Here is a 16,431-nt window from a genome sequence, read left to right as displayed (position 1 = left end):
CCAAGCAGTGTCCACGTGCCAACGGAGCAGTCCAGGACCCAAGCCACGCAACCAGCATCATCATGTAATAAGAAAAACTTAGGTGAGGAGAGGAAGGGCAGGCAGCATCCAAATGGCGGCCACCATCACCACGGAGACCTGGGAGGAGAACCGACTGCACATGCATGCAGGAGAGACTCACATGACACCATTCACACACAGAAAAGGAGAAGACATCATTCAGAGAGAGAGAAAAGACATGTTAGAGAAGAGAACAGTTTGCAATAGTCATTAGCCGTAATCAATTAAGTCATCAATTCGTCATAATCTATACTCTGTAATCTATACTCGATAATCTCGTCGGCAGAAGAGTGGTTGGTAAATTCATTGAGACAGAAAACCGACCCACCATGCAGTACAGGTTGTGAAGCACTCAACTTAAAGGCAACTAATTGTAAACTAAGGCAAAAAGATGAGTTTTAAGTTTGGATTTAAAGGACTCAACAGACTCCGATTGTCTGATGGCAGCAGGCAGGTTATTCCACAACAATGGAGCCCGATAGGAAAAGGCCCTGCTGCCACCAGCTGACTTCTTTTTAACTTTGGGTACACACAGGAGCCCTGTATTTTGAGAACGAAGAGCTCGAGATGGCATGTGAGGTTTAAGGAGATCAGACAGGTAGGATGGAGCAAGCCCATTTAGGATTTTATAAGTCAGCAGAAGCACCTTGTATTGTGATCTAACATGGATAGGAAGCCAATGAAGGGAGGCAAGAATTGGTGTAATATGGTCAAATTTCCTAGATTTAGTTAGGATTCTAGCAGCAGCTTTCTGAACCATCTGAAGACTTTTAGTACTAGAATGTGACAGACCTGAGAACAGAACATTACAGCAATCAAGTCTGGATGAAACACATGCATGTATTAGAATCTCTGCGTCAGCCATGGAGAGAAAAGACCGAATTTTAGATATGTTACGTAAATGAAAAAAGGCAGTCTTGGTGATTTCTTTAATGTGCTTATCAAAAGAAAGGCTGGGATCAAACGTAACACCAAGATTTTTGGCTGCCACACTTTGTGAAACCACAGAGTGCAGGCAGGGTGGAGTGGTGGAGAAGAGTGTCAGGAGTGATGTGTGACAGAAAGGTACCAGCAAGAGTTAAAGGGAAGGTTTACAAGATGGCAGTGAGACCAGCTATGTTATATGGTTTGGAGACAGTGGCACTGATGAAAAGACAGAAGGAGGAGCTGGAGGTGGCAGAGATGAAGATGATAAGATTTTCACTGGGAGTGACGAAGACAGACAGGATTAGGAACGATTATATTAGAGGGACAGCTCAAGTTGGACGGATTGGAGACAAAGCAAGAGAGGCAAGATTGAGATGGTTTGGACAGGTATGGAGGAGAGATGCTGGGTATATTGGGAGAAGAATGCTGAATATGGAGCTACCAGGGAAGAGGAGAAGAGGAAGGCCAAAGAGGAGGCTTATGGATGTGGTGAGGGAAGACATACAGGTGGCTGGTGTGACAGAGGAAGATGCATAAGATAGGAAGAAATGGAAACGGATGATCCGCTGTGGCGACCCCTAACGGGAGCAGCCAAAAGTAGTAGTAGTAGTAGTAGATCACAATGAGTCACAATATAACTCACATATCACAAGGAGTCACAATATGACTAACATATCACAATGAGTCACAATATGACTCACATATGACAATATTACACTACATTACATGACATGACATTCCAGTCATTTAGCCGACGCTTTTATCCAAAGCGACTTACAATAAGTGCATCATTTAACGTAGGAGATCAGGAGAACTACTAGTCATTAGAGGTCATAAGTGCATCTAAACAAGCATCTAAGAGCAAAACCAGTGCTAAAGTAAAAGTGCAAGAAAGAGTTTTTTTTTTAATGAGTGAATACAATAAGTGCTAAGAATAAGTAACAGGGTAGTAGTTCTTGAAGAGGTGAGTTTCCAACCTGCGCTGAAAGATGGGCAGGACTCCGCTGTCCTGACATCAGGGTGGAGTTCATTCCACCACTGTGGGGCCAGGACAGAACAGAGCCGGGACCGGGTCGATCGGCAGCAGGGGCCTCTGAGCGACAGGGCAACCAGGCGTCCCGAGGCAGCAGAGCGAAGTGGTCGGGCAGGGGTGTAGGGCTTGACCATGGCCTGGAGATAGGAAGGAGCTGTTCCTTTCACTGTCCTGTAGGCTAGCACCAGAGTCTTAAACTGGATGTGAGCAGCTACTGGGAGCCAGTGTAGGGACATGAGAAGGGGAGTTGTGTGGGAGAACTTAGGGTGGTTGAACACCAGATGAGCTGCATTTTTCTGAACAAGCTCCAGAGGTCTGATGGCCAACGCCGGGGCGCCAGCAAGGAGGGAGTTGCCGTAGTCTAGCCAGGAGATGACCAGAGCCTTGATGAGCACCTGTGCCGTCTCACCGGTTAGGAATGGGCGAATCCTCCTGATGTTATACAGGAAAAACCTGCAGGAGCGAGCAACCGATGCAACGTTTGCAGCAAATGACAGCTGGTCGTCCAGGATCACACCCAGATTCCTCACAGTCTGAGTTGGCGTCACCACGGTGTTGTCAATGGTGATGGCCAGGTCTCGGTGCGGGCAACCTTTCCCCGAGAGGAACATCAGCTCTGTCTTGTCCAGATTGAGCTTCAGGTGGTGTGTTGCCAACCACTCCGAGATGCCAGTCAAGCACGCAGCAATGCGTGTCTCTACTTGTGTGTCAGAGGGAGGAAAGGACAAGATCAGCTGGGTGTCATCGGCATGACAATGGTAAGAGAAGCCATGCGAGCGAATAACAGAACCCAGGGATGTTGTGTACAGGGAGAAAAGGAGAGGACCCAGAACCGAACCTTGTGGAACACCTGTAGTCAGTCTGCGAGGCTCCGACACAGATCCCCTCCATGTCACCTGGTAGGAGCGACCCGTCAGGTAGGATGTAAACATTGAGAGTGCAGAGCCTGTGACACCCAGCCCCTCGAGGGTGGAGAGGAGGAACTGGTGGTTCACTGTGTCAAAGGCAGCTGACAGGTCCAGGAGTATCAGGACAGAGGAGAGAGAGTTTGCTCTCGCAGAGTGCAGCGATTCTGTCACTGCAAGGAGGGCCGTCTCTGTTGAGTGACCCACCCTGAACCCAGACTGGTTGGGGTCCAGGAGGTTGTTCTGGTGGAGGTACAAAGAAAGTTGGCTAAAGACAGCACGTTCGAAAGTTTTGGATAGAAAGGGTAGAAGAGAAACTGGTCTGTAGTTTTTGACATCAGAGGGGTTAAGTGATGGTTTCTTGAGAAGGGGGGTGACACTAGCAGTCTTGAAAGCAGATGGAAAGCATTCTGCCTGGAGGGAGGTGTTGATGAGGTGGGTTAGAAAGGGAAGGAGTTCATGTGCTATAGACTGAAGAAGAGGGGAGGGGACCGGGTCAAGGGACCATGTGGTGGGGCGACTAGATGTGATGCGGTTGAGGACCTTGTCGGGGGAGAGGGGAGCAAGGTGGGATAGGGTGGGACATGGAGAGGCGAGGGAGGGTGCAGAGGGTGGGCTAGTGCAAGGACCGCTAACCGGGTGGTGTGAAAAGGAGGATCTGATGTCGTTTAACTTCTTGTCAAAGAAGTTGGCAAAGTCATCAGGGAGAAGGGAGGAAGTAGGAGGAGGAGTTGGGGGTTGAAGAAGTGTAGAGAAGGTTTCAAAGAGTTTTTTAGGATTAGAGGCAGAGGGTATGATTTTAGAGCGATAAAAGGCAGCCTTAGCAGCAGAAAGGGAGGAGGAGAAAGTGGAAAGAAGAGATTGGAAGTTGAGAAGGTCCTCTGGGAGTTTACCTTTGCTCTATTTGCGCTCTGCCACTCACTTATCACAATATGAGTCACAATATGACTCACATATCACAATATGCGCCACAATATGACTCACATATCTCAGTGAGTCACAATATGACTCACATATCACAATGAGTCACAATAAGAGTCACAGTATAACTCACATATCACAATGAGTCACAATATAGCTCACATATCACAATGAGTCACAATATGACTCACATATCACAACACAATGAGTCACAATATGACTCACATATCACAACACAATGAGTCACAATATGACTCACATATCACAATATGACTCACAATATGACTCACATATCACAATATGACTCACAATATGACTCACATATCACAATGAGTCATAATATGAGTCACAATATGACTCACATATCACAATGAGTCACAATATAACTCACATATCACAGTGAGTCACAGTATGGCTCACATATGAGTCACAATATGATTCGCATATCACAATGAGTCACAATATGACTCAAGTAGACCATATTGCTCTATAACTGACCATTATTCTAACATTAACTGTCAAAATTAGTCTACTACTCCATAAACCCAGTTTTCTGTTGCCTGTACATTTCTTCAGTTTTCAAGATGAAAAAGAAGAAAAAAGTTGTTTTTATGTTCCCACCTGTGGAAATCTGAAGAGGAGCAGGCTGACAGCTGGACTGATGGCTACACTCCATAGGGTCACGTAGAGGGCAGAGGGCAGGGTTCACTCTGGGGTTAGAGGTCACATGAGCTTGACCTGCCATCACAGTGAGCGCAGACCCCAGGAGCTGACTCTGATTGGACAAGAGGAGACCCCGTTAATAAGTGACTCAGCGATGGAGTGAATCATTGACTGAGTGACTCGGTGATGGAGACAGCCAGTTGTACCTGGAGTTGTATGTAGTGGCTGTGGATTCGCTCCAGGTTCTGTATTGTGTTCTGGGTTTGAGTGCTGGGATCTCTCTCTGAGTCCATCTTTTTCCTGACAGAACACACACATGTCAGAATGTCAGACTGCCTTCAGAAAACCTTGTGTCTGTAGGAAAACTTCACTGTTCCACCGGCCAACACACCAAACCTACACAAAGCAGTGCTAGTATGCAGATGAGGAGTGGGGATGAAAGGAGATGTGGGGATGTGTACTGACTCCACGGCTGCTGCCACAGAACGCCAAGAAAACTTCCCATGAGGAACCTCTGATGATGGCCAGAGGACTCAGAGAACTAGACTGACGCCGGAGTGTCTGGCCAACTGCCGGCGTTACCCTGGCAGCAGATCACGTCTCCAGGCAGCGTTCATTTCCACGACAACTTGATGAATATTCTATCACACAGACACACACACACACACACACACACACACACACACACACACACACACACACACACACACACACCTGTCAGCTTCCAGCAGTCTGGTGAGATCAGCAGTCAACTGGGACACCCGGACTTCAATGTCACTCTGAGCCTGGAGAGAGACAATACACACTCCATTACAACACAACACAACACCACACGTGTTCCAAAACATGCACATTACAAGACATACACACACACACACACACGTTACAAGAAAACACACATATTACATCACAAACACACGCGTTAAAAGACAACATACACATTACAAGACACACACACACATTAAAAGACAACACACACATTACAATACACACACACACCCGTTACAAGACAACACACATATTACATGACACACACGCATTACAAGAAACACACACACACATGTTACAAGACAACACAGTCAGGTTACAAGACAACACACACATTACAAGACAACACACTCAGGTTAAAAGACAACACACTCAGGTTACAAGAAAACACACTCAGATTAAAAGACAACACACACATATAACAAGACAACAAACACACGTTACAAGACAACACACCACACAGGCTACAAGACAACACACACAGGTTACAACACAACACATACAGGTTAAAAGACAACACACTCAGGTTACAAGAAAACACACTCAGGTTAAAAGACAACACACACATGTAACAAGACAACATACACACGTAACAAGACAACACACACACGTTACAAGACAACACACACAGCCTACAAGAAAACACACACAGGTTACAAGACAACACACCACACAGGCTACAAGACAACACACACAGCCTACAAGAAAACACACACAGGTTACAAGACAACACACACAGGTTAAAAGACAACACACACAGGTTACAAGACAACACACACAGGTTAAAAGACAACACACACAGGTTAAAAGACAACACACACATGTAACAAGACAACATACACACGTAACAAGACAACACACACAGCCTACAAGACAACACACACAGGCTACAAGACAACACACACAGGTTACAAGACAACACACACAGGTTACAAGACAACACACCACACAGGCTACAACACAACACATACAGGTTAAAAGACAACACACACATGTAACAAGACAACATACACACGTAACAAGACAACACACACACAGCCTACAAGACAACACACACGTTACAAGACAACACACCACACAGCCTACAAGACAACACACACAGGTTACAAGAAAACACAAAGGTTAAAAGACCAAACACACATGTTAAAAGACAACACAAACGTCACAAGACAACACAGAGGTTACAAGACAACACACACAGGTTACAAGACAACACAAACATGTTACAAGACAACACCCCACACAGGCTACAAGACAACACACACAGGTTACGAGACAACACACACACACATTACAAGACCAAACTCACATATTACAACACACACACACATTACAAGACCAAACACACGTATTACACTCAGGTTACAAGACAACACACACGTTTACAAGACAACACAGACAGGCTACAAGACAACATACACAGGTTACAAGACAACACACACAGGTTACGAGACAACACACACAGGTTACGAGACAACACACACACACATTACAAGACCAAACTCACATATTACAACACACACACACATTACAAGACCAAACACACGTATTACACTCAGGTTACAAGACAACACACACGTTTACAAGACAACACACTCAGGTTACAAGACAACACACACGTTACAAGACAACACAGACAGGCTACAAGACAACACTCAAAGGTTACAAGACAACACGTTACAAGACAACACACACATTACAAGACACACACGCGTTACAGGACAACACACACATTACATGACACACACAGACGTTACAAGAAACACACACACACACACACACACACACACACACATTACATTACAATCATTTAGCCGACGCTTTTAATCCAAAGCGACTTACAATAAGAGCATCATTTAAGGTAGGCGGTCAGGAGAACTACTAGTCATCAGAGGTCATAAGTGCATCTAAACAAGCATCTAAGAGCAACACCAGTGCTACAGTAAAAGTGTAAGAAAGAGATTTTTTTTTTAAATGAGTGAATACAATAAGTGCTAAGAACAAGTAACAGGGTAGTAGTTTTTGAAGAGGTGAGTTTTCAACCGCGCCAAAAGATGGGCAGCGACTCCGCTGTCCTGACATCAGTGGGGAGTTCATTCCACCACTGTGGGGCCAGGACAGAAAAGAGCCGGGACCGGGTTGATCGGCAGCAGAGGCCTCTGAGCGACGGGGCAACCAGGCGTCCCGAGGCAGCAGAGCGAAGTGGTCGGGCAGGGGTGTAGGGCTTGACCATGGCCTGGAGGTAGGAAGGAGCTGTTCCTTTCACTGCCCTGTAGGCTAGCACCAGAGTCTTAAACTGGATGTGAGCAGCTCCTGGGAGCCAGTGTAGGGACATGAGAAGGGGAGTTGTGTGGGAGAACTTAGGGCGGTTGAACACCAGACGAGCTGCAGCTTTCTGAACAAGCTCCAGAGGTCTGATGGCCGATGCCGGGACGCCAGCAAGGAGGGAGTTGCTGACCAGAGCCTGGATGAGCACCTGTGGCGTCTCGTCGGTGAGGAATGGGCGAATCCTCCTGATGTTATAGAGGAGAAATCTGCAGGAGCGAGCAACCAATGCAACGTTTGCAGCAAACGACAGTTGCTCATCCAGGATCACACCCAGATTCCTCACAGTCCGAGTTGGCGTCACCACGGTGTTGTCAATGGTGATGCCCAGGTACGGGCAACCTTTCCCCGGGAGGAAAATCAGCTCTATCTTGTCCAGATTGCGCTTCAGGTGGTGTGTCGCCATCCACTCCGATATGTCAGTCAAGCACACAGCAATGTGTGTCTCTACTTGTGTGTCAGAGGGAGGAAAGGACAAGATCAGCTGGGTGTCATCGGCATAACAATGGTAAGAGAAGTCTTGCGAGCGAATAACAGAACCCAGGGATGTTGTGTACAGGGAGAAAAGGAGAGGACCCAGAACCGAACCCTGTGGAACGCCTGTAGTCAGTCTGTGGGGCTCCGACACAGATCTCCTCCATGTCACCTGGTAGGAGCGACCCGTCAGGTAGGTTGCAAACATTGAGAGTGCAGAGCCTGTGACACCCAGCCCCTCGAGGGTGGAGAGGAGGATCTGGTGGTTCACTGTGTCGAACACAGCTGACAGGTCCAGGAGTATCAGGACAGAGGAGAGAGAGTTGGCTCTCGCAGAATGCAGCGATTCTGTCACTGCAAGGAGGGCCGTCTCTGTTGAGTGACCCACCCTGAACCCAGACTGGTTGGGGTCCAGGAGGTTGTTCTGGTGGAGGTACAAAGAAAGTTGGTTAAAGACAGCACGTTCGAAAGTTTTGGATAGAAAGGGTAGAAGGGAAACCGGTCTGTAGTTTTTGACGTCAGAGGGGTTAAGTGATGGTTTCTTGTGAAGGGGGGTGACTCTAGCAGTCTTGAAAGCAGATGGAAAGCATCCTGCCTAGAGGGAGGTGTTGATGAGGTGGGTTAGAAAGGGAAGGAGTTCATGTGCTATAGACTGAAGAAAAGGGGAGGGGACCGGGTCAAGGGAGCATGTGGTGGGGCGACTGGATGTGATGAGGTTGAGGACCTCGTCGGGGGAGAGGGGAGCAAGGTGGGATGGGGGGGACGTGGAGAGGTGAGGGAGGGTGCAGAGGGTGGGATAGTGCAAGCAGCACTAATAAGGTGGTGAGAAAAGGAGGATCTGATGTCGTTTACCTTCTTGTCAAAGAAGTTAGCGAAGTCATCAGGGAGAAGGGGGGAAGTAGGAGGAGGAGGTGGGGGTTAAAGAAGTGTAGAGAAGGTTTCAAAGAGTTTTTTAGGATTAGAGGCAGAGGATAGGATTTTAGAGCGATAGAAGGCAGCTTTAGCAGCAGAAAGGGAGGAGGAGAAAGTGGAAAGAAGAGATTGGAAGTTGAGAAGGTTTTCTGGGAGTTTTCCTTTTCTCCATTTGCGCTCTGCCACTCTCAGGCTCCATCTGTCAGTACGTACTGAGTCGGTCAGCCAAGGGGCAGGTGGAGTTGGGCATACAGGCCTGGAGGTGAGGGGACAGAGATTGTCCAAAGAAGAGGAGAGGGTAGAGAGAAGAAGATCAGTAGCAGTGTCAGGGGGTAGGAGAGAGAAAGAGTCAGTTGTAAGGAGGATAAAGGTAACACAGGAAGAAAGATCAGTGGCAAAGAGAGAGTGGAGGTGTCTACGGGTGGAAACCATGTGGGTAGGGGAAGGGGCTGAGGGGGGTGAAGAGAGGGAGAGAGAGTAAGACATGAAATAGTGGTCAGAGAGCTGGAGGGGAGTAACAGAGAGATTGGAAATAGGACAGTGTCTAGTAAAGATAAGGTCCAGCTGGTTGCCGGCCTTGTGGGTAGGAGGAGAGGGTGAGAGATGAAGGTCAAAGGAGGAGAGGAAAGAGAGAAGAGGATCTAGCTTGTTAGTGTGGATGTTGAAGTCACCGAGAAGGATAAGTGCAGAGTCATCAGCTGGGAAGTGTGAGACAAGTGTGTCAAGCTCCTCCAAAAACTCACCAAGGGGGCCTGGTGGATGGTACATAACCACAATGGTGAGTTTGACTGGATAAGAGACAGTAACAGCATGAAATTCAAAAGAGGGCAGAGAAAACTGTGGAATGGAAACAAGAGAGTATTTCCATTTCAGGGAGATCAGCAGGCCAGTACCACCACCCCGCCTCCCAGCTCTGGGAGTGTGAGAAAAAGAGTACACATCAGACAGAGCTTCGGGTATGGTAGTGTTTTCTGGCATGATCCAGGTCTCAGTTAGAGCAAGAAAGTTGAGGGAGAGCAAGGATGCATAGCCTGAGATAAACTCAGCTTTCGGCACCGCAGACTGGCAATTCCAGAGCCCTCCCGTTACCACTTGCTCAACGTGAGTGAAGAGAGGGGGATAGATGAGATTGGTAGGGTCACAGCGCCTAGGAGTGACCCAACGTCTATGCCAGCCCGGGGAAGAGGAAAGGACAGGAGTGCGAAGGAAACACATAGTCTATACTAGATACACAAAATACAGATGACTGACCGAATCTAAAAAGAGCAGTCCATGCTTGACGAAGTCTTGGCTTGAAAAAGTCGCGCTTGTCTTTGTTCACTCTAGCCCTCGTTCAACCTAGGCTTGTTTGTCTAACGAGTACCAGCAGTGATTTAAAGAACACTGATTGCTAATTGTCTGCCATGAGTGCAGGCCACACCCTGGCCACTTAACACCCAATTGGCCGAAGAGGTACACTGAAAATAGGCTTATTGCCCAGAAACTGGACAACTATTTAAAACTCTATCAAACCTCACACAATACTATTAAAGCTGCAAACAGCAAGTTACCAAGGAATATATTTATAAGCTAAAAGGATAACTAGGTCAAAACGGCTGGGCAACAAGAAATATTAAAGGGCACACTAGGTGAAAAAACTAGCTACAGCTAGAATAAATAAATAAGACATGTACAGCTAGAATAAGATCCCACTAGGAACCAGCAGCAGATGCACAGGTTACAAGACAACACACACAGGTTACAAAACACACACACGTTACAAGACCAAACACACATGTTAAAAGACAACACACACAGGTTACAAGACAACACACACAGGTTACAAAACACACACACGTTACAAGACCAAACACACATGTTAAAAGACAACACACACAGGTTACAAGACAACACACACACATTCCAAGACCAAACACACATGTTACAAGACAACACACACAGGTTACAAGACAACACACACAGGTTACAAGACAACACACACAGGTTACAAGACCAAACACACATGTTAAAAGACAACACACACAGGGTTACAAGACCAAACACACACACGTTACAAGACAACACACACATGTTACAAAGCAACACACACACGTTACAAGACAACACACACAGGTTACAAGACCAAACACACATGTTAAAAGACAACACACACAGGTTACAAGACAACACACACACATTCCAAGACCAAACACACATGTTACAAGACAACACACACAGGTTACAAGACAACACACACAGGTTACAAGACAACACACACAGGTTACAAGACCAAACACACATGTTAAAAGACAACACACACAGGGTTACAAGACCAAACACACACACGTTACAAGACAACACACACATGTTACAAAGCAACACACACACGTTACAAGACAACACACACAGGTTACAAGACAACACACACAGGTTACAAGACAACACACACAGGTTACAAGACCAAACACACATGTTAAAAGACAACACACACAGGTTACAAGACAACACACACACGTTCCAAGACCAAACACACATGTTACAAGACAACACACACAGGTTACAAGACAACACACACAGGTTACAAGACAACACACACAGGTTACAAGACAACACACACAGGTTACAAGACCAAACACACACACGTTACAAGACAACACACACGTTACAAAGCAACACACACACGTTACAAGACAACACACACACGTTACAAGACAACACACACAGGTTACAAGACCAAACACACACACGTTACAAGACAACACACACGTTACAAAGCAACACACACACGTTACAAGACAACACACACAGGTTACAAGACAACACACACAGGTTACAAGACCAAACACACATGTTAAAAGACAACACACACATTACAAGACAACACACACAGGTTACAAGACCAAACACACACGTTACAAGACAACACACACAGGTTACAAGACCAAACACACATGTTAAAAGACAACACACACATTACAAGACAACACACACAGGTTACAAGACCAAACACACACGTTACAAGACAACACACACAGGGTTACAAGACAACACACACAGGTTACAAGACCAAACATACATGTTACAAGACAACACACACAGGGTTACAAGACAACACACACAGGTTACAAGACAACACACACAGGTTACAAGACAACACACACGTTACAAGACAACACACACAGGGTTACAAGACAACACACACATGTTAAAGACAACACACACATTACAAGACAACACACACAGGTTACAAGACCAAACACACATGTTAAAAGACAACACACACACGTTACAAGACAACACGCACAGGGTTACAAGACAACACACACAGGTTACAAGACCAAACATACATGTTACAAGACAACACACACAGGGTTACAAGACAACACACACAGGTTACAAGACCAAACATACACGTTACAAGACAACACACACAGGGTTACAAGACAACACACACAGGTTACAAGGCAACACACATAACAAGACAACACACACAGGTTACAAGAAAACACACACAGGTTACAAGACAGTACACACATTACAAGACAACACACACAGATTACAAGACAACACACACACGTTACAAGACAACACACACACGTTACAAGACCAAACACACATGTTACAAGACAACACACACACGTTACAAGACAACACACACACATTACAAGACAACACACACATGTTACAAGACAACACACACACATTACAAGACAACACACACACATTACAAGACAACACACACAGGTTACAAGACCAAACACACACACGTTACAAGACAACACACACAGGTTACAAGACCAAACACACACACGTTACAAGACAACACACACACGTTACAAGACCAAACACACACACGTTACAAGACAACACACACGTTACAAAGCAACACACACACGTTACAAGACAACACACACACGTTACAAGACAACACACACAGGTTACAAGACCAAACACACACACGTTACAAGACAACACACACGTTACAAAGCAACACACACACGTTACAAGACAACACACACAGGTTACAAGACAACACACACAGGTTACAAGACCAAACACACACACGTTACAAGACAACACACACGTTACAAAGCAACACACACACGTTACAAGACAACACACACAGGTTACAAGACAACACACACAGGTTACAAGACAACACACACAGGTTACAAGACAACACACACAGGTTACAAGACCAAACACACACACGTTACAAGACAACACACACGTTACAAAGCAACACACACACGTTACAAGACAACACACACACGTTACAAGACAACACACACAGGTTACAAGACCAAACACACACACGTTACAAGACAACACACACGTTACAAAGCAACACACACACGTTACAAGACAACACACACAGGTTACAAGACAACACACACAGGTTACAAGACCAAACACACATGTTAAAAGACAACACACACATTACAAGACAACACACACAGGTTACAAGACCAAACACACACGTTACAAGACAACACACACAGGTTACAAGACCAAACACACATGTTAAAAGACAACACACACATTACAAGACAACACACACAGGTTACAAGACCAAACACACACGTTACAAGACAACACACACAGGGTTACAAGACAACACACACAGGTTACAAGACCAAACATACATGTTACAAGACAACACACACAGGGTTACAAGACAACACACACAGGTTACAAGACAACACACACAGGTTACAAGACAACACACACGTTACAAGACAACACACACAGGGTTACAAGACAACACACACATGTTAAAGACAACACACACATTACAAGACAACACACACAGGTTACAAGACCAAACACACATGTTAAAAGACAACACACACACGTTACAAGACAACACGCACAGGGTTACAAGACAACACACACAGGTTACAAGACCAAACATACATGTTACAAGACAACACACACAGGGTTACAAGACAACACACACAGGTTACAAGACCAAACATACACGTTACAAGACAACACACACAGGGTTACAAGACAACACACACAGGTTACAAGGCAACACACATAACAAGACAACACACACAGGTTACAAGAAAACACACACAGGTTACAAGACAGTACACACATTACAAGACAACACACACAGATTACAAGACAACACACACACGTTACAAGACAACACACACACGTTACAAGACCAAACACACATGTTACAAGACAACACACACACGTTACAAGACAACACACACACATTACAAGACAACACACACATGTTACAAGACAACACACACACATTACAAGACAACACACACACATTACAAGACAACACACACAGGTTACAAGACCAAACACACACACGTTACAAGACAACACACACAGGTTACAAGACCAAACACACACACGTTACAAGACAACACACACACGTTACAAGACCAAACACACATGTTAAAAGATAACACACACATGTTACAAGACAACACACACACATTACAAGACAACACACACACATTACAAGACAACACACACAGGTTACAAGACCAAACACACACACGTTACAAGACAACACACACACGTTACAAGACAACACACACACGTTACAAGACAACACACACAGGTTACAAGACCAAACACACACACGTTACAAGACAACACACACAGGTTACAAGACCAAACACACATGTTAAAAGACAACACACACACGTTACAAGACAACACGCACAGGGTTACAAGACAACACACACAGGTTACAAGACCAAACATACATGTTACAAGACAACACACACAGGGTTACAAGACAACACACACAGGTTACAAGACCAAACATACATGTTACAAGACAACACACACGTTACAAGACAACACACACAGGTTACAAGACAACACACACAGGTTACAAGACCAAACATACATGTTACAAGACAACACACACAGGGTTACAAGACAACACACACAGGTTACAAGACCAAACATACATGTTACAAGACAACACACACGTTACAAGACAACACACACAGGGTTACAAGACAACACACACAGGTTACAAGGCAACACACATAACAAGACAACACACACAGGTTACAAGAAAACACACACAGGTTACAAGACAGTACACACATTACAAGACAACACACACAGATTACAAGACAACACACACACGTTACAAGACAACACACACACGTTACAAGACCAAACACACATGTTACAAGACAACACACAGACGTTACAAGACAACACACACACATTACAAGACAACACACACATGTTACAAGACAACACACACACATTACAAGACAACACACACACATTACAAGACAACACACACAGGTTACAAGACCAAACACACACACGTTACAAGACAACACACACAGGTTACAAGACCAAACACACACACGTTACAAGACAACACACACACGTTACAAGACCAAACACACATGTTAAAAGATAACACACACATGTTACAAGACAACACACACACATTACAAGACAACACACACACATTACAAGACAACACACACAGGTTACAAGACCAAACACACACACGTTACAAGACAACACACACACGTTACAAGACAACACACACACGTTACAAGACAACACACACAGGTTACAAGACCAAACACACACACGTTACAAGACAACACACACAGGTTACAAGACCAAACACACACACGTTACAAGACAACACACACAGGTTACAAAGCAACACACACACGTTACAAGACAACACACACAGGTTACAAGACAACACACACACGTTACAAGACAACACACACACGTTACAAGACAACACACACAGGTTACAAGACCAAACACACACACGTTACAAGACAACACACACAGGTTACAAGACCAAACACACACACGTTACAAGACAACACACACAGGTTACAAAGCAACACACACACGTTACAAGACAACACACACAGGTTACAAGACAACACACACACGTTACAAGACCAAACACACATGTTAAAAGATAACACACACATGTTAAAAGACAACACACACAGGTTACAAGACAACACACACATTACAAGACAACACACACAGGTTACAAGACCAAACACAAATGTTACAAGACAACACACACAAGTTACAAGACAACACACACAGGTTACAAGACCAAACACACACAGGTTACAAGACAACACAGCTGATGGTGCTGCAGGTGTGCAGACAGACAGAAGCCTGCTGTGGGCAGATGACGTTCTGACTAAATGATAAATTCATGTTTCAGTAAACTGATGGGAAAACACAAGTTCATCTAGGAGCCTGAAGACCACGTTCCCACTAACAGCTTCCATCCATCTTTTATCCAAACCACTCATCCTGCTCTCAGGGTCGCGGGGATGCTGGAGCCGATCCCAGCAGTCATTGGGCAGCAGGCGGGGAGACACCCTGGACAGGCCGCCAGGCCATCACAGGGCAACTAACAGCATGTGATTCATTAAACCAACATCTTGTTAGTTACATCTATGTAGGCGC

At 45.3% G+C, this 16,431-nt stretch overlaps 1 protein-coding gene across 1 annotated transcript in view; it reads right to left on the bottom strand.

Moving 5' to 3' along the window:
* The window catches only part of kiaa0586 (KIAA0586 ortholog), a 130,778-nt gene extending 125,483 nt beyond the window's left edge, over positions 1–5,295 (bottom strand). The window contains exons 1-3 of the mRNA XM_056296270.1: positions 5,224–5,295; positions 4,716–4,809; positions 4,468–4,621 (exon numbers count right to left, since the gene is read on the bottom strand). Coding sequence (XP_056152245.1) covers positions 4,468–4,621; positions 4,716–4,802 — 241 coding nt within the window. The 5' untranslated portion in view covers positions 4,803–4,809; positions 5,224–5,295. The remainder of the gene's footprint in view (positions 1–4,467; positions 4,622–4,715; positions 4,810–5,223) is intronic.
* Positions 5,296–16,431: the final 11,136 nt, after the last annotated feature.

The sequence above is a fragment of the Lampris incognitus genome, chromosome 16, assembly GCF_029633865.1.
Source record: "Lampris incognitus isolate fLamInc1 chromosome 16, fLamInc1.hap2, whole genome shotgun sequence".
In the NCBI taxonomy this organism is placed as follows: domain Eukaryota; kingdom Metazoa; phylum Chordata; class Actinopteri; order Lampriformes; family Lampridae; genus Lampris; species Lampris incognitus.
This window is presented reverse-complemented; position numbering and strand designations above follow the sequence as displayed.